Source organism: Leucopleurus acutus (genome assembly GCF_964270905.1).
Source record: "Leucopleurus acutus genome assembly, chromosome: 8".
Taxonomy (NCBI): domain Eukaryota; kingdom Metazoa; phylum Chordata; class Mammalia; order Artiodactyla; family Delphinidae; genus Leucopleurus; species Leucopleurus acutus.
The window spans coordinates 5,224,269-5,247,329 of NC_139151.1; the positions used below are offsets into that span (position 1 = coordinate 5,224,269).

The 23,061-nt window shown below is 45.0% G+C and overlaps 1 protein-coding gene across 5 annotated transcripts in view; it reads right to left on the reverse strand.

The window, feature by feature from the left end:
- APLP2 (amyloid beta precursor like protein 2) overlaps nt 1-23,061 on the reverse strand; it is a 72,386-nt gene that overhangs the window by 25,229 nt on the left and 24,096 nt on the right. For all 5 annotated transcript variants that reach the window (XM_082845525.1, XM_082845523.1, XM_082845524.1 and 2 more), the window contains exons 2-3: nt 10,863-11,036; nt 9,905-10,028 (exon numbers count right to left, since the gene is read on the reverse strand). In XM_082845525.1, the coding sequence (XP_082701651.1) occupies nt 9,905-10,028; nt 10,863-11,036 (298 nt within the window). The remainder of the gene's footprint in view (nt 1-9,904; nt 10,029-10,862; nt 11,037-23,061) is intronic.

The following is a 23,061-nucleotide window of genomic DNA, read 5'->3' on the forward strand; positions in this document are numbered from 1 at the left end:
AAGCCAAGTGGCACAGCGGAAAAAAAAAAAGAAAAAAAAAAGGTCTTGAGACTTGAACTAGCGGCAAGTCTATATGCAGACCCGCTCCCCAGCCTCATTGCAGCTCAGGCCTCGGTCTCTGGGCCTGAGAAGTCTGTCCTTCCGCTGCCCATGCGGAGGCAAAGGGCAGCCCCTGATCTGCTGTGAGGGGGAGATGTGCTCCCGCCATCACAGGCAGCCACCGCACATCAAAACAGCCTTCCGCGGGGCAGTGAGGTTTCACTCTGCCATTAGCACGGGGACTTCGGGGACCAGATAGCTCAATTTGACACTAATGCAGGAGCACAATGGTTAGTTAGACACGGTGCTGCCCTCGAGGGCCCCAAAGGGAGATAGAAACAAGCTTTACCCATCAACCAGTCTTAAAATCGAAGCTTAAAAAGCAAAGCCCAGGGGTAAACTAGGATTCGCCTCCATCAGGAGAAGCACCCCGATACTCAGTCTAAGTACAAATCACTGAAATTCTGGCATCCAACCACCAGCTCACACTGTGGATGGTGACTGTATGGACTAAGCAATCTTTATATATATATATATATTTTTTTTCTTTTTGTTTTGTCCGCACCTCCTGGCTTAAGGGATCTCAGTTCCCCAACCAGGGATTGAACCCGGGCCTCGGCAGTGAAAGCCCATAATCCTAACCACTAGGCCACCAGGGAACTCCCTATGTTTGTTAATTTATGACAAAAAAGGAACAAAAAGTACACTTCAGAGGCGGTGTGTACAGGGCTAAATGCCAGTGTTTAATCTCAGCACCACTGCTGCTAGCAGAGAGGTCTTGGGCGAGTTACTCAAACTTTCTATGCCTCAGTTTCTTTATCTTGCTGCTGTGAGGCCAGATGTAATATGTACAACACGCGAAAAGCTTAGAGCAGAATCTGGTACATAGTAAACACTAAGAATTATTTAAGTATTAGCTCTAATTACTGATGTTAATGCTGTTAGTTTCAAGTCCCGAGTAACTAGTTTTATACAAAGCAAACTATACAACCACGGTTATCAAGAAATCTACAGTTAGGCAACAGTTCATATCCTTTAATTTGTAAAACCTCAATTTTATATGTACAACTGCAACATCAGAGAAAAAGTTTAGACGGCAATTTCACTACTATATATATTCTATAGAAACAATAACCAAACTGGGTTTTAAAAATATAGTGGAGTACGACATATCGTTTCATCTTAGTTAAAAATGCATTAACTAAATCTGCTTATATTACACCTTAGATAAACCCCAAAATGATATAAAGTAAAAAAAGCAAGTTATAAAAGGTCAAGTGCAGTATGACACCATTAATGTCAGTTTTAAAACACAAAAACAAATTGTTTATAGACACATTCGTATGCAGCAAAAGTATAAAAACAGGCATGGGAATGATACACCCTGACAGTGGGGTAGCAGTGACCTCCAAGGGTAGGGAGGGAGGGAGGGAAGGGATGTAAGGATGGGACTCTGGGACATTTAATCCCTTAATTAAAAAATAAGATGGAGATTAAGCAAATATGGCAAGCCCGCACGCAGCAGCAACAAAGACCCAACGCAGCCCCCCAAAAAAGCAAATATGGCAAAATGGGGAAGAACTTAAATCAGGACAGTGCGTACATGAGTGACTATCATATTATGTTTTATTTTTTCAGTATGCTTGAAATATCTCAAAATGAAATTAAGTTTAAAATTTTAATGCAAGAAATTTAATAATTAACTCCATGCTAAACTGTAAGATTAAACGCCATCAATCTTCTGCTATGGAATCATGATTAAATTGATCTGACCTCTGAAAACCAGAAAAGAACTAACGCCACTGATTTAAAACGGAATAGCACTCCTTGATTCAACAATTCCAATTCTAAAACCGTACTCTTAGGAAGTAATTAAGAAAGTGAACAAAGATATTCATTACAGAATTGTTAATATCAAAAAACCAGTACTAGGGCTTCCCTGGTGGTGCAGTGGTTAAGAATCCGTCTGCCAATGCAGGGGACATGGATTCAAGCCCTGGTCCGGGGAGATCCCACATGCCGCGAAGCAACTAAGCCCGTGCGCTACAACTACTGAGTCTGCGCTCTAGAGCCCGTGAACCACAACTACTGAAGCCTGTGCGTCTAGAGCCCATGCTCTGCAACAAGAGAAGCCACCACAATGAGAAGCCCGCTCACCACAACTAGAGAAAGGATGCTTGCAGCAACGAAGACTCAACACAGCCAAAATTAAAATAAATAAATTTATTTTTAAAAAAAAACCAAAAACGGAACCAACCTAAATGTTCCTCAATAGGGAATTAGTTAAATAATGATACTTAATGGAATACCATGGGGTTATAAGAAACATGGTTAAATATCTGTATATAACATGGAAACATTTCCATTTCCATGACAGTTTAACAATTTTAACAATCATTAAACAAATAAGCAAAGGACTAAACACACCCGATATCCCTAACCTCTCCTTAAGCCTGGTTAACTCCTTAAGGCTAAATCTGTTTAAAAAGACAGACTCAAAAGATGTATGCAGCCCTAAGAGTGGTACATAATAGATGTTCAATAAATGTCAACTTTTTAAAAAAGCACTAAACAGGAAAGCATATTTAGCATGATCCAATTAGGAAAAAAAAAAAAAAAAGCATTTAAAAGCACACACATTTCCATGCGTATCCAAAGGAAAAATGTCTTGTCTATACACCAAAATGTTAATATGGTTAATGGAGTGCAGAAACTGGAAAGGATTGTTTTTGCTTTCCTTTTTCCCAATTTGTTTTATTTAAAACAAAAACAAAAACTTTTTAAACATGTAAATTAAAAGAGGAACACATTTCAATCCCAGCATCAGTTCTGTCATTTCACTGCTACTTTTTGCCTTTGATACAAATAATTATCAGAAACTTCTAGGAAAAAGACTGACCTACGCAAATCAGTATTACTCTGTTTTACAGAAAAACACTGAAGATGGTTTGGTCTCACTTTAAAAGTTTATCTAAGGTTGTAACAATTCTCAATTTAACCCGCTGAAGTACAATAGACAGTGCCCACAATTCCCTAAGTCACTGGAAACCTATATTGTTTTTGCTATTCAAGGCAATAAGTTCGTCAATGAACACGGCAATTTAGCAAAATCTGAACTATAGGCTTTCATTTAAGCTGCATTTATGATTTATCTTCAGTCTCCACTCATTCCCTGTGATACTGTTTTTCTTTCCTACCACCTCCCACCAGCAGGGTCATGGCAGCCATCAGGTCTTAGAGCTTTTTCAGAGTTGATAAAATTCCTTTCAAAGTTAACAACGGCTGCTCACCCACTTGGGGAAGCCCCTCGATACCAACACTCATATGTATAAATAAACCTACTGCAAAAGTACTCTGCGGTTGGGACTTCCCTGGCGGTCCAGTGGTTAGGACTCTGTGCTCTCACTGCCGAGGGCCCAGGTTCCATCCATGGTCAGGGAAATAAAATCCCACAAGCCACACAGTGCAGCCAAAAAACAAAGTACTCTCTGGTTGCAAACAGGAAGACCATGTCATCTACGGGGCCCTTGGAAGCTGTAAGCAGCGGGGCGGAGGCCTGCTGTAATGGGAGAAAGCCAAGAGGACTAACCTGGCCACCCAACGTGAGTTTTTGAGAGGTCTGCTAGCCACCCTTAGCAGATGCCCTGGAGGCAAATAGGGCTCTGAGAAGTTAAAGAGCCTGAACGATTGTCATGAACAGAAACATACACCTTGCACAAGGGCCCACAGTGGCAACAGGGTGAACTGCTGACGGGCTGTCAGGAATTCAAAGGCGGAAGACGGCTTGCGGACAGACACCTGCAGTGGACAAGTAAGCTCCAAGCTCACTCCGGGCCCCACCTCAAAGCTTCTGAGAACAAGACCATTCCTGTCAGTCTTCACCACAGTAATATTCCCATCCAAATCTCCTTCCAGAAATTAGCAACAACAGAAACAGTCATGGGCTCACAAAGCTCTCTTCTTTTGATGCAGGAGCCAGTCTATATATAAATGTCAGAGATGACTAACTCCTTCCCCCCAAATACCAGCAGCTTTGCTTCTTCACAGTTCACCAACTCTATCCCACTCAGATCATCCTAATTATTTAGATAAAATCTTATGGATAAACAGGCAATTCGTAATAACGTAAGATGTAAGATTCATTTTGAGAGGCAAGGTTGAAGTATGACTTCTCACCAAATATACCGAATATCAGTGAAAAGAGTCACACTGGTGGGTGGTCAAGCATGCTCTCAAAATAGGGCAGAACTGAGTGACAGGTGCACAGATGTCTACAGACAGCGAGACACCAGGCCTGATGCCAACACTACCCGTTACCAAAATTCATTCTCAAACAGCCTTCAAGAGTGCTAATCAAGACAAGTCCTTCCCCTAAAGCTAGCAAAACAATGGCAAACCAAAACAGTGTCTGAGAACATCCATAACGCCCCTGAACAACCAAATCAATTAATATGGGTACCCAACCAATTAGATAGAGCCTGTTTTCCCATCTCCTGCCCTTTGTCCTGCCTGTGCTTTGGGTTTGCTGGGCAGTAATACCTTAAAGGGGGTTTCAGGGCTGAAGCTAATCACACTATGGCCATCTCTTTACTGCAACACGTGGTGTTCACCTTAACATGTATAAAAGGACTCACTGTGGTTATTTCTGGTGAATCAAATATATAGGATGCTTGCTTTTTACTGGATTAATTTTTAGTAGTTTGTATGTTAAAAAAATTGTGTACGGTTGTGTAACTCAGTGAATATACTATAAACCATTCAACAGTACACTTTAAAATGGGTGAATTATAGAGTATGTGAAATATAGCTCAACAAATCTGTTTTTAAGGAGCAGAGAGACTGATTATTTACAGGGAATACTGAGCAAATAAATAAATATACTGAGGATAATGGGATTGGAGGTATCGATATGAGCTCACTGCTTTGAATATCCACATGTATAGAAATATAGATTTATATGTGCATGAATATGTGTATATAAATGTATTTCACAGGTCTGTCTGCTGAGTGGGCCTAGAAGCAATAACATAATGGCAGTAAGTACACCTAATACCCAGATTTTGGTTCCTAAACACCATCCCCCACTAAAGAAAACCACTTCTTCTTGGAGAAATGGCTGACTCCAGGGGTGGGGCAGGGACACAGGATGAGCCTGGAGCATCTTTTTGTACCAGAAAGTAAGGAAGCTTTCAAAGAATAATAGGGACATAGCGAAAAGACACAGGAGTCAGCATGAAGGGGGACCCACGGGACAAATCTGGACGGTGAGTCCATAATGAAATGAATAAATGAATGCAGACACCATCTTAGCCAGCTGATAAAATTTATCACCGGTCATGAAACAAAGTGACATCATGCAATTCCTAAGAGGATTCGGAGAGAAGAAAACTTCTATGACAGTGCCCTCAAAAACACACCAATCAAAAGGATCCCGAGACAGACCCAAACCGCATTCTACAAAGCCACTGGCCTGCACGCCGCACACCAAAGTTAAGAAAGACAAGGAGCGGCCTCCCTGGTGGCGCGGTGGCTGGGAGTCCGCCTGCCGGTGCAGGGGACGCGGGCTCATGCCCCGGTCCGGGAGGATCCCACGTGCCGCGGAGCGGCTGGGCCCGGGAGCCATGGCCGCTGCGCCTGCGCGTCCGGAGCCTGTGCTCCGCGACGGGAGAGGCCACAGCGGTGAGAGGCCCGCGTACCGCCAAAAAAAAAAAAAAAAACAAAAACAAAAATCAAAAAACAAACAAAAAATGAAAGACAAGGAAAGGCTACAGAGAGAACTAAATGCCAACACTGAAACAATGAACTAGATCCTGGTGTTGTTGGAACAACAGGCGAAACGTGAACAGTGTCTGTAGATTAGATATTATATCAATGATAATTTCCTGATTCTGACGGCTGTGCTATAGTTACACAGCAGAATGTCCTTGTTTATAAAAAATATACATGGAAGTATTAAGGGATAAAAGGATACCATGTCTACAACTTAAATGATTTAAAACAAAAACAAAACCTGCGGGGAGATACAAGTGGTAAGATTAATTTTACCGTATTAATCAAATGTTAACAGTTGGAAAATCTGAGGAAAGGATTTAATGGAAGCTCTTTGTACTATTTTTGCAACCATTCTGTAAACTTGAAATTATTTTAAAACTGTTATTATTTTTAAGTTTTTTTTTCCTATTTTTGGCCATGCCGCATGGCATGCGGGATCTTAGTTTCCTGACCAGGGATCGAACCCATGCCCCCTGCAATGGAAGCGCGGCATCTTAGCCACCAGACCGCCAGGGAAGTCCCGTATTATTTTTAAGTTAAAAAGGCAAAAGTAACCCTGAAAGACTAGAACCAAAAGGCTTTCTAAGGAGCCTATGGTAAAAAGAAAGTGGTGCTGATAATTAACCAGTGCCTGGGGACTCTAAAGGGGTGGGGACGGGGACAGAGAGACATTACAATCTTCTGCTTCTCAAATGATTACAAGGAATTGGCAGTACTTTTTTCCTAACCTCCCTTAAACTCCAGTCACCTGGTCCCCTACTAGCTTAGGCTCAGGCAACTGTTTTATTTATTTAAAAATACCAACAGGTAGCTCTCCTTCCTGGTTAAGAAGTTGTCCAAATGGATGCTGCTGTAAACACAATAACTGTCTGAATTGTGTAAACACAATAACTTCAGTAACACTGAAGACTGTATTATGCATTATTCAGTGACCACAATGCAAAGAAGGTATTGAATGGTTTATGGTCAAATTGTTTTATGCATCTAGTTAATGACAATATCATGCATCGTCTGGTTCTCTGGCACTGAAAAACTCAAACTAACATTTAGAAAAGAACATTTTTGCTGTGCACCAGCTATGGTAGTGGTCTTGTAATCAACAGACAGCATCCTAGTTCCAGGCACCGTCTTGACTGCAGGGACAGAGAAGACTAAAGCCGTGACCCTCCTCCCAAGGTGCTCAGAGTGTAGCTGGAGAAAGACACATCAACAGACCGGCATCGTGCAGGGTGATGGGGCACGGGCGGCAACAAAGAGGAGCTGAGAAACCTGGACGTCAAGACAGAAATTAGAGCAGCAGGAAAGGCTTCCTTTAAAGGAGGTGTCCCTGAGATGAGTGTGAAAAGGAGAACTCGCCAAGCAAAGTGAGTACATAAAGTCACTCCAGTGGGAGCTGGACTGCACGTGGCAGGAGCCACGAGGTGGACGTGTTGTGGTGGGAGCATGGAGCAGGGGTGGGGAGGATGGAGCAGGGGCAGGGAGGACAGAGAAGGGGCGGGGAGGACGGAGCTGGGAAGGACGGAGCTGGGGAGGATGGAGCAGGGGCGGGGAGGACGGAGCAGGGGCGGGGAGGACAGAGCAGGGGCGGGGAGGACGGAGCAGGGGCGGGGAGGACGAAGCAGGGGTTGGGGGCACAGAGCAGAGCTAAGCGAGGGCCACACCATGCAGTTTCCAAACTGTGCTAAGGGCGCTTACACCTGGTCTTAGGTGAAGAAGAGCTAGAGCTACTGAAGGGTTTTATGTGCAGGAGAGACAGTTCAGTCTTCATTTTGGATCAGGGAGGGCAATGGACTGAACAGAACTGAGAAACGCGCAGAAGCGGTTCTCACAGTCCAGGCAGCAAATGATAAAAGACTGAGGTAGAGCAGGGGACTCGGACGGACCAGCCGGAGGTTCCCAAAGTTTCCCCAGTCACGGTACTCTGGGTGTCCCAAGAATTTTTTCACAGCACCCCCCAGGCCAAAAGCGTGCCGAAAAGTTGTCAGGGTGACAACTTAGTGAAAAGCACCTGTGTCTGACACCTTGTGCCTGCTGGGCACTGCACAGCTTCTCCTGCACGGCAGTAAACTCAGCACCACCACCCCCATTTCTTCAGCAATTCTGGTGCAATGCTGGCTTCTCCTCACAGAAACCACTAAGAAGCAGCCCCACAAAGACATGAGGTCATCGAAAGGAATGGGATGAGCTGATGCTGAAACTGTGAACGCCTCCAGCTAGCTCACAATGTCTGACATGCTTTCCCTGAAAATCAAAAATATCTCTAGTGCCCTGGGGTGCCTTTGTGCACAGTTTGGGAACCATGGTTATAAGCCATTCTTAAGAGGTAAAAATCAGGCTGCCTTGAGAGCTGGCTGGGTATGGGGAGGTACAGGTCTCCCAGATCTCCAGCTCAGAGTCCTGGGTGGGTAGTGGAGCCAACAAGTGACAAAGAATATGCAGGATGGGGAAGATCAGGCCACAAAGCCTCTGGTAATGACAGTGCAAAAGGAAGAAAATGATTGCTAGGTACTATCTATCGTGTACGAATATTCAAGGGTACTCTCTTAAGTTTGAGAATTTTACAGAGAATGAATGAAACCTTATACTCAGAGACTTCTTACAGCCAAAGGGAATGAAAGAACATCTTTAAACCACACCACACAAAGCCATTCACAAGCCTCACACTACTGCATGGGGCTCAGTTTTAAGTAAATGGTGTTAAGCACACACTTGTCCTCTTTTCCCCCGTACTCAATACTTTTAAAACAAAGTAACTGCTACGGTAAATACTGTTATTCAGCTGCTGCCTCTTCCTGTTACTTTGCTACCTGTGAGAATGAGAAAGCAATGAGTTCCATGTTAGGAAAGGTTTTTTTTGTTGTTCTTGTTTTTAAATAAATTTATTTGTTTATTTTTGGCTGCACTGGGTCTTCGTTGCTGCGCGCGGCCTTTCTCTAGTTATGGTGAGCGGGGGCTACTCTTCGTTGTGGTGCGCAGGCTTCTCATTGCAGTGGCTTCTCTTGTTGCGGAGCATGGGCTCCAGGCCCACAGGCTTCAGTAGTTGTGGCTCGTGGGCTCTAGAGCACAGACTCAGCAGTTGTGGCGCACGGACTTAGTTGCTCCGCGGCATGTGGGATCTTCCCAGACCAGGGCTCGAACCCGTGTCCCCTGCATTGGCAGGCGGATTCTTAACCACTGCACCACCAGGGAAGTCCCAGAAAGATTTTAATGAAGGAGGGAGGGGAACAGGTTAAGTTAGTGGTTAAAATTAAATACATCCGCAGAGCTAGCCAGGCTATGTTAGTGCTCTATCTATGTCAGTCCTATCGCGGATCATCTAAAATTGATTGTTTCGCCCTTTTAAGTTTCTACGACCAAATCTGTTCCTGAGTCAGCCAGGCAACAGACGCGCGAACGTAACTCAGATGTGTCAGTGCTCAGTGGTCAGGATGAGCACATTCACTAAAAGGGCATTTGGAGCAGCGACTCTACTTCTGGGTAATAAAATGTTATGGCTGCACTTGAGTTAGGTCTGACTGCTAACAGAAACACAGTCATAAACACCCTTATCAGCTGACCCTTCAGTAAGGCAGGTGGCACAGGGCCTGGCCGACGCATCCCTGACTGTCTACAGGCAGCTACGACTCACTTCTCGGCTTCTGAAAACTGCCACAGGTTTGGTCTGGCTAACAATACAGGATTTCGGTGCGTGCAAAATGTGTGTAGGGCAAAGAAAGGGGAACGAAAGACCACCCCTCGGCTGTTTCGGTACTACTGATCCCAGGACTATCAACAGTAATTTCAAACTCTCGGTGTGAACGAAGCTGGACCACTCTGAGCGCAGCACGCTCACTCAGGGGTGTGGAAGAGGCTCGTCCTGAAAAAACAGAGGACGCCCATGATGGGAGAGGTGGAGTTAGTGACCATCAAAGACAAGTCACTGATCGACACCAGAAAGCCGTGAGTATTCAAAAGACCGTCCCCCAATAAGTTCCTGCAGCCCTTGGCTTCCTGACAGATGGCGACATCTCACTGTGAGCCAGGAGGAGATGAAATGTAACACCGGGGACCCGCATTCCTGAGAAGGAACCCAGAGGTGCTCCCGGACGCTCACCGAGACACTTGAAGGGGATCACGATGTGGGTCTTGCACTGCTTCTTGTCCCTCCGGCACCAGTTGTCCACGCTGACCGGCTGGTTTGCCTCCATCACATTTGTGATCTGTAGTTCTGGATACATCTGCAAGGGAAGAGGAGACACACACAGTAGACTGACTTTGTTCGTAAAAGACGAACACTCGCTGGTGAGCCAGGACGCGTGTCTGCGCGCTCAGCTTCCCCATCGTCCTACATAAATCTGAAGTCCCCTCTGCTGCCTGGTTCCAACGGAAGTAATCAAGCAAAGAGATACTGCAACTGTTAGCTTTCTTTTGACAGGTAGATTTTGGACCACTTCTAACACATTCTCTTTGAAAAAAGACCTACACAAGCAGCAAGTGTTCAGCCCCAAACAAGTCTATTAGGTATCAAGTCCACTTGTAGGGTGTGTGCAAATAGCTGAGTTCAAGAACTAAAACATTTAAGAGGCAAGTCTATGGAAGTGTGTATTAATGAAATTATAGAATAATATTCCAACCCTGACCCCAAAGGCTAGTTTTGGTAAGAAATTAAAACATCTCATACGCTTTTCTACGTCAAGCGTTGACCCAACAAGTCTGTTGAATCAGACATGAGATAATCCCTTATGATACTGGTGGCTTCTACCAGCAAGTGCAAAACACAAGCACACACGTGACACTGGGCTTGTTTCACAACTTCCCATAACACGTGGGAAGCCAAGGGAACCAGGCTGCACTTCTAAGGCCCCACCAAGCTTCTGCAGTATTCCGTCCAGAAAGGACAGAGAGCTCACAGCACACCCAGGCCAAGGGCACACTCAGAACAGAGGCCTGCTGCCCCCATCATTACCAGCTCGGTCTTAGGTCAAAACAGCAGAATGACAGAGCACCTATTTCTAAAGCAAACAGGTTCAAACGTGACCCAGAAACGTTTAAGTTTCTGGCAGCATGCTTACCTCCTGACAGTACCGGAGAACTTCTTCCTTTGTTCCGAAGCAGCTCTGAGTGCCTGTTGGGTCAGGTTCCCATTTCCCAGTCTGAATGTTCACGTGCATATTTAGCTTTCCACAAAACATTGCAATCTGAGGCTCAGCAACAGCAAACCCTGTTCCAGCATTGGCTGCGAGGGCCTATCGAAGGGAAAATAAATTCCAGGTTCACTCCCAAGAGGTGGCACGGAGGGAGAGTCACTTAGCGGTTTGTGACAGTAGAACTGACCTTTTAAAAAATCTTCATTACTTACTGTTTTTTCTTCATAAACAAATCCTTTTCCCAGGAACTAAGCCAGAATAAAAAATGACCTTTGGACATATATAATCAGAGAGAAATGTGCATGGGAACTGTAACCACCACTCCCCATCTAGATACTTCTGACTTGGGAACCCATAATCCACCTGCAGTCCCCTCTAATACAAGCAAACCCACTTTCCATTCCTTAATACACCAAAACACAAAAGTATAGAATGGCGAAAGTTCCAGCAATTTTACTCAATTCACTTACATGACAACATTTTACTGAGCAACTACTATTTTTGCACAGCAACGTGCTAAATGCTCAGGACACAAGGCTGAGCAAAAGGTTACGGCCCCTGCCCTCTTGGGGTTTATGGTCTAGTTCAAGAGTCAATTCTCACACAGAAAGATTCCCAGATGTCTTACGAAGGAAAAGAACATAGAGCTGAAGGAGCATACAAAACAAAAAGGGAATGTGACTTAGGCTTGGGTAGGAGGTGATGGGGAAGCCTCCTGAACTGTGACACTGGAGTGGCTTTGGCCATCCCCATTGGGGGAGAATGCAGACCGTGAGTCTGTGGAGGGTCCAAGGGCTGTGACACTGGAGTGGCTTTGGCCATCCCCGTTGGGGGAGAATGTAGACTGTGAGTCTGTGGAGGGTCCAAGGGAAGGGTGGGTGGCACACATGGTCAAGACTGGGTGGTCTGTAGACCAAGAAAGGATGGAGTGCTGAGGGTTCTAAGTACAGAGTTAATATTTTTCAAATGCAGCTCTGATGTTCTCTGTAGGCAGGGGGATGGCTCAGGGAGCTGGAGAGATGACAGTACTTGGGTAAGGCAGCACCGGCAGACAGCAGTGCAGGCAAGACTGGGTGACGATGGCTGGGGGGTGACCAAGAGGCAGCATGGCTTGCATAACTCAGTGAGCAATGGCGTCGTGCGTGGAAAGAGAACACTAAAAGCGATTTCATGAACAATTTTATCTCGTGTTAGGAAAAAAATCAACTATCCGTAGCCATCAATAGCTCACAAATTACAGGTGAGAAAAAACATTTACGTACGATGACAGTGAGGCTCTTACAAAGTCTCGTGCACCAGAAAAAACACAGGCATCCCTGCATCTAAAGATATGCCAATATTGATGGTTACATTCACAATAAAGTTCTGTGGTCTCTCCTACTGGGTAAGTTCTTTCAAAACAAAAATTAAACATCTTTTTAAAACGTTAAAACTTGAGGGGTCGGGTTAGACTATCTGGCCTATTACGATCTTTTCAAAAAGAGCAAAGAGCATTGGTATTAAATGGTTTTCCTATTAACAAGAAAAAGTAGATATGGCTTTTTTTTTTTTGCCACACCCTGCAGCTTGTGGGATCTTAGTTCCCTGACTGGGGATCAAACCCATGCCTTTGGCAGTGAAAGCACAGAGTCCTAACCACTGGACCGCCAGGGAATTCCCTGACTTTTAAAATATATGGAAAACTGTGTGCTTTCCAGGCAAGGCTCCTGCATTTGTGCTGATGGACTGGTTACACAGACATGAATGGTCCTTCCAATTAGGAGCCTACGTTTGATTCTGAAATACATCCCGATCTTCTAGGACAAATTTACCACCTACACGTTTTGCTTAGGAGCTTATTAAAATTAGCCTGCTTTCCAGTAGCGCAAGAGAAGGAAGCACGAACACTTGCTGGATAGCTGGGAGAAAGCTAATCTGGATCTAAAATGTCGCCAAGATCAATCAGGGTTGAAAAACACCTCAGTTAAATCCAACGAGGAGAACAGTCAGCAACTTTATTAAGTATAATAGACTGTCATCCCACTGTGATGAATAATCATCTATTAAAGTAGAAGACACAGATCCTGTGTGTTCACAATAACTGCACGTGAAGCTATAGACTGGTGTGAAGTCCTGTCTCCCCCAAAGAAAGAAAAAACATTTAAAGGTATCTGTGGAAAGAAGGTATAGGTAGTACCTTAATGGCGTTTAATTCAAACAGATCGTTAAAAGGTATAAAGATGCACATGACAAAGGCACTTAATTCAGTGCAAAAGGAAGAAAATGATTGCTAGGTACTATCTATCGTGTATGAATATTCGTACTGAGCTGGAGGTGTGCACAAAAATGCCTCTTCTACTGGCCATTCTTCTTCTGGGAGGCATATCTAAGGATTAAGGCTAGAAACTTGGGTTATGATACGGAGGGAAATGGGCACACAGTACATTAAGTGGTACATACAGAAATAAAGGCAAGCAAACCCCAGGGATGCTCTGTGCACCGAAACTAGTGTTCCAGCAAATTCCTTCCTTCCTACTCTTCAAAAGCTCAGACAGAAACGAACAAAGAAAATCCAGGAAGACATGATAAATATGTTAAGCAAGAAAGCCAAATCTACAGGTTAGAAGGAAAGTATTTCCTAAACCTGCTATAAATGAACTACCACAGTTAAACGTGAAAGACGCTGAGCAATCCTTTCTAAATTCTCTCTACGGACTGGTATATTTTAACATTAAATAGGATGTCAGGGTGGTATCTAATCTTTCAGAAGTACAGAGGCGGGGGAGGGAGGCATTTGCCTCTTTAGTTCCAAAAATGAATACAGGTAAGAAACAGCATCAGTCAATTACATGAGCTCACCCAGGCCACAGTCAAAACTGTGCAAGCAGTCGCTCATCACATTGAAGAAGACAGGGCTTTCCTGGTGGCGCAGTGGTTGAGAGTCCGCCTGCCGATGCAGGGGACACGGGTTCGTGCCCCAGTCCGGGAAGATCCCACATGCCGTGGAGCGGCTGGGCCCGTGAGCCATGACCGCTGAGCCTGCGCGTCCGGAGCCTATGCTCTGCAACGGCAGAGGCCACAGCAGGGAGAGGCCCGCGTACCGCAAAATAAAAAAAAAAAAAAACATTGAAGAAGACAGTCCACGTGTGGCTCGCTATGGCTGTTTGCTGAAAGGCCACAAGAGTTCCAACTGTATGAATGCTCAGTTTACGGGTCAACCACTGAGGTCAATACATCGGTGGTAAGTGCATTTGATCTTTCTGCAGAGATGGTCAACAGTGCCTTCCCTAAAGAGGATCTAAAATACCAGAGGTTAAAGCAGCAGGAAGAGGCAGCTTGGCAGCCACAGCTCCTCACATCAGTTCCCACCAAGGAAAAGGAGGGTAACTGGAATCAGTCCAGACAGCTCATATGCTGCCGTGATTCATTTCTGAGTTCAGAAAGATTAATCCTTGTGGCCATCAGAGACTCTCAGGAAGGTATCATCTGGAATATAAAAAGCCTCTGCGGACCACATCTAGGGATCAACTAACCAAACATACCCCAACCTTACCCAGCGTATAACAGGATCGCTTTTTCCTGTAATGTTTGTGCTTCTTTCCTTTGAAAATGCTCTTATTTAACGTGCTCTCCATTTTCGGAGGCACACACTGTGCCTTGACCCATTACATCAACATATAAATCAATCTGTTTCCTAACCTAACATGTTACAAATGGGATTTCGTTGCCAAGTCAGCACTTCCGATATCCTGTGAACCTGAAATCCTCTAGGAAAGAAAATTAACGCCCCCGCTTGGGCACCGCGGCCAGCCCTTGATCTATGAACACTGTAGCATTTTTAAGGCTTTGAAAACAAATTGCATCAACTGCTTTCCTAGTTCAGCACTTCCATTTAACTTAATAATTCATTCTTATTAAGAAATTCCATTTTATTAATTTGACTCAGCTACTCAAGGATGGAAATTCAACTTGGTAAAAAGTGCTTCTAGTAACTTGGTTGAAAACCTGAAATGGCTTTAACGCAATAAATAAATAGAAACAAACATAAATCTGAACGGAACTTCAAACAGGGCCTTTAATCATCACCTCAAGAGAAGCAACTCCTGGGCCCACCTCAGCCCCACCTCCCCTCACAAAGCCTCCCAATCCAGAGCAAACAGGTAATCCATTACTTCCTTCCTCACTACAGCTACTGCCCCAGATTCCAACTTGGCTCCAGGCTCTGTGAAAGTGCCTGCCATGGAGGGAGCGTCCTCCAAAGAGGAGGGCTTTATTTTATTCCTGAGGGAGTCTGTTTCCTGCAACAGGAAGTGCTCCTGTGGTCCATGTACCCCCGAGAAGCAGGGCAGCACAGCTCCAGCTCCCGTTAGAGCACTGTACGTGTACCACCTACTAACCACCGGCACAGGAGTGACATCAAGACACAGACTCTTCTCAAAGATCTATCTATCTATCTATCTATCTATCTATCTATCTATTTATTTATTTATTTTTGCAGTACGCGGGCCGCTCACTGCTGTGGCCTCTTCCGTTGCGGAGCACAGGCTCCGGACGCGCAGGCTCAGCGGCCATGGCTCACGGGCCCAGCTGCTCCGCGGCATGTGGGATCTTCCCGGACCGGGGCACGAACCCGTGTCCCCTGCATCGGCAGGCGGACTCTCAACCACTGCGCCACCAGGGAAGCCCTGACCCTCCTTTTTTAAATGAATATGTCAGTGAAATGACAATCTATTCATGGATGTGAAGATCCTGTATTCATTTGTTTGTTTAAGTTCTGAATGGTACTTCATGATTCCTAAATTAAAATGACTTAGGTCTGTGTCCACAAACCTGCACCTAAGATTTACTTAATCAAACAAAGTTGAAAAAATCCACAGTTTCAAGGTTATCGCCCCAATATATTAACTACAAAAGGGAAGCCAAACTACTTCACAGTGGAGACGCTGCCGTCAACCTCACCAGCCATAATTCGTGTAAGAGGACAGATGAGGAAAGACACACCGAGGGACTGTCTCAGACTGGAGGCTATGGGGAAAAAAGATGCAACGTGGGAGCCCAGACACGATCCTGGAACAGGAAAAGGACACTGGTGGGAAAACTGGAGCAGTATCTGAATAAGGCCTGTGCATCAGTTAACACTGCTGTACCAATGTCAACCTCCCAGTTTTGATAAATGCACAAGGGTTATGTCAGATGTTAATACTAAGAGAAGCGCAGTCTAAGGATACAGGGGAACTCCCTCTACTATTTTTGCAACTTTTTAAAACTCTAAAATTAGTTCAAAATAAAACAGTTTTGATTTTTTTAAATCCTATTCATCGCTTGCCTGAATTTCGACTGTGACTCCATGGTTTCAATCTGCAAAGAGAAGACACGCTCTTTGGTAGGGCAACGAGCAAGTATGATCAGAGCAGGCCCAATACCTGAAAAACGTAACTATTTATTCTGAACATACCCTAAGGTAGTAAAACCCCATGCGTATATACATTACATTTGATTTCTCTCCAATGGGAGGGCTATTACAATTCTGCCCAGAACCTCACGTATGAGAAACTCCACTTCTGTTACTGTCCAAAGGGTGACTGTAGTTTGAGGTCCCTAGTGCCTCTTCCTCAGCAGTACAGCGTGAAGCTTTCAATTTAAAAAAGCTCCAAGGACTTCCCTGGTGGCGCAGTGGTTAAGAATCCGCCCGCCGATGCAGGGAACACGGGTTTGAGCCCTGGTCCGGGAAGATCCCACATGCCGCGAAGCAACTAAGCCCACGCACCACAACTACTGAGCCTGCGCTCTAGGGCCTGTGAGCCACAACTATTGAGTCCATGCACCGCAACTACTGAAGCTTGCGTGCTTGGGGGCCCGTGAGCTGCAACTACTGAGCCCGCATGCTGCATCTACTGAAGCCCGTGCGCCTAGAGACCATGCTCCGTAACAAAAGAAGCCACCACAATGAGAAGCCCCGCGCACTGCCACGAAGAGTAGCCCCTGCTCACCGCAACCAGAGAAATCCCGCGCGCAGCAACGAAGACCCACTGCAGCCAAAAAAAAAAAAAAAAACCTCCAAACTTCAAACATTTCAACACACTATTTAATAAAATATCAGGATTCTTGTTAAGCATTTTCCAGCCTGAACAGCAAACTCAGAAACCTGTTCTTAAAAGTGACAGTTTACATTACGCCAACTGAAAATCCTTGGCTTTTTTTTGTTGTTGTTGTTAACATTTGAACTTAATTCTAATTAGAAGCTTGTGAATTAGGGTTAGGCGGAAAAACTCTGAATGTAAAAGGTCATTATTCTTCCACTGATGTATGCCAGCTGTTAGGTATCATTTTCATAGGCAGTAATTTATACAAATAATCCCTGCTTTTATTAGAGCTGTAAATATTAAAGTATAAATGATGTATCATTTCCAAGACTGAAAATAGTTTAGACTGTCTCCAAGGCTTTTTATAGGAACGTGGTAATCTGTCCAACTGGATTATACTGGTAAGGATCCAAGCACCAAGATTTAAGAGAGGTCTGCCTTTCTGTACGTGTCTCTAAGATGAGAGCTAAGAGTCTTTTATCAAGGAAGTTACTGAAATACATAAAACACTTTCAAGTATAAAAAAAAAAAGGCAGAACAGTGTTTATGGATCTAAAATTCTCAAGTGAACAAGTTCTTTACAGGTTCCTGTGTTTCTTTCCAATTGCCTGTAATGGGAATTCCACTAAACTGACCTCCTCAGGAACAGAGGTCCTAGGGACATGGCTTGGCCAGCCATCACCTTCTGCTCTCTCCACTCCTGACCCTGGAGGAAGTACGTGATGTGATGGTGAAGGGCACAGGCTGTACGAGATGGCAAACCGTGACTGTGTTCCAGCCCCACCACTGACAGGCTGTGCCACGTTTGGCAGGTTCCCTAACCTCTCTGGACCTCGGTCTCCTGTCTATAAAATAAGGACAATAGTAACTACACACTATAGTGCTGTTTTGAGGTTTAAGTGAGTTTAACACATGAAAAGTGCTTGAAACAGTGCTTGTTACATAGGAGTTCTTCAAGTGTTGATAGCTATTAGTATCAGGCTTTAAATTTCTTTATCTGTAAAACAGGGCTACTGACATACTATTCCTCTCGGGCCTGTTGTGGGATTAAATTAAGAGAATGCACGTAAGCACTAAGCACAACACCCGATCTGAATGTTGGCATCGTTAGCATCGGCTGACTCCTGATGATGTCATTTTCTCTGGCTACAAGAACCAGGGCTTAAGCCATGGGCACACCACGTGACCAGTCATCCTCCCCAAACCCGTGAAATGGGGTGAAGGCTGCACATTCCTCCTCTACCTCTGAAATCTGGACACACCTGAAGAGGGCTGCATTCACACTCCACATTTTATTTTGAGGGAATTCAGTCACCAAATGTTTATATGACAATTTAATACTGCCTTACCATTTAAAAGAAAATCACTGGGGGGTTGCTGGCTTCCTAGCCCTGGTCCAGCTTCCAGCCAAATGCAAGTGAGGTCAAAATGAACCTGTGTTTTCTATAGAGACACTGCTGTGATCAAAAAAGCACTACGTGGGCATCCCCTGTGGCGCAGTGGTTGAGAATCCGCCTGCCAATGCAGGGGACATGGGTTCGATCCCTGGTCCGGGAAGATCCCACATGCCGCAGAGCAACTAAGCTCGTGTGCCACAACTACTGAACCTGTGCTCTAGAGCTCCGTAAGCCACAACTACTGAGCCCGCACGCCTAGAGCCCGTGCTCTACAATGAGAGAAGCCACTGCAATGAGAAGCCCGCGCATCGCAACAAAGAGTAGACCCCGCTCGCTGCAACTAGAGAAAGCCCGCGCGCAGCAACGAAGACCCAACACAGCCAAAAATAAATAAATTAAAAAAATAAATTAAAAAAAAAGCACTATGTTATTTCTCTAAATCTGTTTTCTTGAGGGATATTCCCTTGACTTACAAGCTAAGTAGCCTCATGGAGGTTATTTAGTTTCTCTCCTGATCCCAGTTTTCACTTTTGGGCAACATAAATATGGCATTACCCTTAGGTATTACAATAAATGACCCCCACAATATTAGCTTTGGCTCACACTACGGCAGACAGAAGTCTACTTTCCTAAAGCTCCTGATGCATAAGAAATGTGGTTTGCAAACAAAGACAGCTTCCTCACTGAATAAAAATCTGCATGATTCCAAACAAAAGCAGTAATAGGTCATGCTTTGAAGGCTGCTACCTGCAAAGGTCAGAAAGCCAGGAGGATGGAGTATGAATATTAACATCAGAGGATCTCCATGGTGTGAACCTGGTCTTCCCCTCGGCACTCATTGGCCAGTATTACTCAGGCAGCAACCAAGAGCCTGCCAAACAAACAGCCTAGGCAGGGTTGGCGGGGGGTGTGTAGGCATGTTTCCTAAACCTTAAAAGGCTGAAATGATTTCAAGTCACAAACACCCAGAAGTACAAATGATTAAATATTAGTCATTAAATATGTTCATTCTAAGTCATTCTTGTTGACTCACAGATGACAGAAATACTACAAATGACGGGGAATTTTCTGTTGAATATCCAAGCACACACCTGGCAATATTCTCAGAAGTTATAAGCTTACTTCTGGCTGATTTGATGCTCTATAATATTTCGTTTATTTTAAAGGCATTAAGTCAGTCATTAAAAATTAGGTAATTTGGGGGCATATTTCATGCACTTGAAACAACAAATCACACCTCTTTTAAAAAAATTCTATTCTTCAGATAGAAATATTTCACTAAAATAAACACTCAACTTAGTGATTTTTACCAAGGTTAAGTTGGGAAACTATCTAACATGTCAGCTTTGGCTGAAATGCTCTGACTTCAAGATGTTACAACCACAAACATCAACAGCCAATGTCAGACATGTGAACTGATTTCACTGGATCTTTTCTCCTTTAATACACTATCTGGGAAAAGATAAGAAAAATCCATGCAGCTGCAAACATCCATGTTTTAATATTTAGGACAGTTTTTACTGGCGTTTTAAATTTAAAGCAGGGGTTCCCTGACACCTTACTTGCCTGGAAGGTCTGTAACAACAGACCTTAGGCAAGTAAGAAAGGTCTGGAGAGCACGTGCGCACACGAATGCCGAAGGTGCTGAGCTGCAAACTGTCCTTTTTTTTTTTTTTGCGGTACGTGGGCCTCTCACTGCTGTGGCCTCTCCTGTTGCGGAGCACAGGCTCTGGACGCGCAGGCTCAGTGGTCATGGTTCACGGGCCCACCCGCTCCGCGTCATGTGGGATCCTCCCAGACCGGTGCACGAACCCGTCCCCTGCATTGGCAGGCGGACTCTCAACCACTGCGCCACCAGGGAAGCCCTGCCCTCTCTTGAGAAGTGACTGTCCTGAATTCTAAGGTTCTCTTTTTTACCTTTGCTTTAAAATGTTTTTCATAGGATGGCAGCAGTAATAAATGGGTAGTCTGTTTTTTAAAAATGCTCCTTCCATAATATTAAGAACTGACAACTTTATCTATCTAAAATGTTTTTCTTAGCTTTACTATTCCATGAAAACCAAAGAGTTAGCACTTTATTTCTAAGGTTCTGTGACGCTGAATGGCAAGAAAGGGCAGAAATTCCTCCGTGAATAACCCATATCTTTCTTTCCTTATAAACAGAAAATAAGACAATTTGCCAGGATGACATTCACAGGGCAGGGAGAGGAAATGCACATTTAAAAATACAAAATCGGCAATTTCCATATGCTATTCTGCTAAACATTTCACTGTTTACTAGGTCAAGCAATATTCACACATCAATCTTGATGTAACAAATCACTTTAACTTCTAATGTCCATCAAAACGCTATGAAAATAACACAAATATGAAAGAGCTCCACCCTCTCCAAGTTCAAATCAAGTCAGAAAGGCATCTTTGCCATGATTTACGCAGCATTTAAATGTAAAAGTAAATACCGTATTATCAGCTCGCACCAGATCTGCCTGCAGACAACAATTCTTCCTGTCTGGGACCATGCCCATGCACATTATTGTCATTAACAGCAATTTAAAAAAATAAAGTAATAAAGCGAGTATGAGCTGCTAGTCAGCGTGCTTACTGCTTGCTGTCTCTGCCATTAATTAGCCTTCCTGGGTACCAGCCACCTAACTACTAAATAAATGCATAAAGGAGAGCAGGAAAAGCTACGCCCAAGTAAAAAGAATAAAAAGGATGTGAACGTGTGCACTGCATAACTCTGGGCCCCTGGGGAGCTATGTCCACCCTGCCCTCCGAGACCCACTCCGACCACAGCATTTTGAATCATCTCAAGTCAGAACACATCAGTCACTCTCATGTTCCAAGGGATTCCAACTTCTGACGACCCCTGCTTCCTCCCCACTCCCTCCATCAACCCATCTGGCGATGGACACCACCCTCCTGGGCACAAGCCAGGGTCTCTCCTACCTCAAGGCTCTGCACCTCGAACTTCTGCCCCTGCTCTTCCCTGAACTGTCACGTCTCACCTTTCAGGACCCAGCTCGAATGTGCATCTCTGGGGGCCCTTCCCAAGGACAGGCCACCCCCTGCCGGTGTTTTGTTTTCCCCTCCAGCAATGGGAATTCACCTGCTCATTCACCTGCACTGTCCATCTCCCTCCAACAGGATGCAGGTTGGCAGGGGGTGAGGCTGTGCTTGGGGGCGGGGGTGGGGTGGGGCTCCGGGTTTTCTAATCTCGGCACCTGGAAACAGCACCAACTACCTAGTAGGTAATCATTCACACCCAAGGAAGTGACTGTCTGACTGAAGGCTGTGCTCTTGTTTTCTCTCCAACACATTTAGTTAAACTAGTAAGAATTAAGCAGATACCACTCAGCAGCGATTTCTAAATGATCAACGCTGTGCTAGCCTTCGCGTAAGTACATCTGTAATGAATGACAAGTAAAATGAAAACGACTCAGGCAGTATGGCAAGTTTCCATTTTTTATCTTTTGCCACTTGAGTCCACGTGCCCAGCCTGAAAAGCCACCCAACACCAGGCTCCTAGCGGAGTCCTCCACCCCAAGGCGGCCCTTCCAGCCTTTTCTCCCACTATTTATGCCTCACCACTTCCATACCTTTTCAGTCCGGACATCATCGATCGACTTTCTAGTCAAAAGGATTGAACTCTTAAACCACCAGACCCTACGTTCACCCACCTTCTTCTCCTTGCTCCGCTGGTCAAATCAATACTCCTATTTACATGATTATGACATTAAAAGGCATCTATTTTCCCCCCTCGGCCTCTGCAAGGCCATCTCTTCCTTTACTTGCCTGTACTGACCGCTGGCAGTCAGCCTGCCAGGAAGATCTGCAGAGATGGCTCTGATCCCTTTTCTTGAAGACAAGGCACCGTCTTCCTGCTTCAACTGCGCTGATGACTCTCCAGGCCTGAGCACAGCTGCCACTCCTGGGACTGATCACAACCGTTCTGAAAACTGCTTCCCCCTTTTCTCCTGTTCCCAACTCAGTACTCTGCTCCTTCGTTGTGGAGCACAGGCTCCAGACGCACAGGCTCAGCGGCCATGGCTCACGGGCCCAGCCGCTCCGTGGCATGCGGGATCTTCCCGGACCGGGGCACAAACCCGTGTCCCCTGCATCGGCAGGCGAACTCTCAACTACTGCGCCACCAGGGAAGCCCTCTGCTCCTTCTTGACTTAACCGCCTGTGTCAGTGGCTCACCGCTTCCCACAGCCTCCCGGAAACTTTCACACATGAAACTTTTTATCTTACGCACACACTTTGTTGGCAATTTGGACAAGCACTAAACTGTAACCTGGACACAAATTTCCCTCACAGGTTAAGATGTGGAGCTAGGGCCACCTAGCTTCCAGCACTGCTGCTGGTACCTCTAAAGCCAATTTGATCCCTCGTTCTTTGTGCAGGTCTGGTTTTTTCCTACATGGAAGTAAAATCTTACCAATCTTCGGTATCCTGAGATTCAATTCTAATAGGCCTGGGTCTGAGTTTTTGTCATTCACTTGCCTGAGCGCTCAGTGGGCCACATCATCGCGGAAACACTCAGTCCTGGGTTTCCTCTCCTCTTTCTGAAATTCTTATCAGCCGCATCTTACCTCCTACATTGATCTTCTTCCTTTCTTACCTCTTCCTTTCTAGATTCTTTTTGTTCCCTTTCAGAACGAT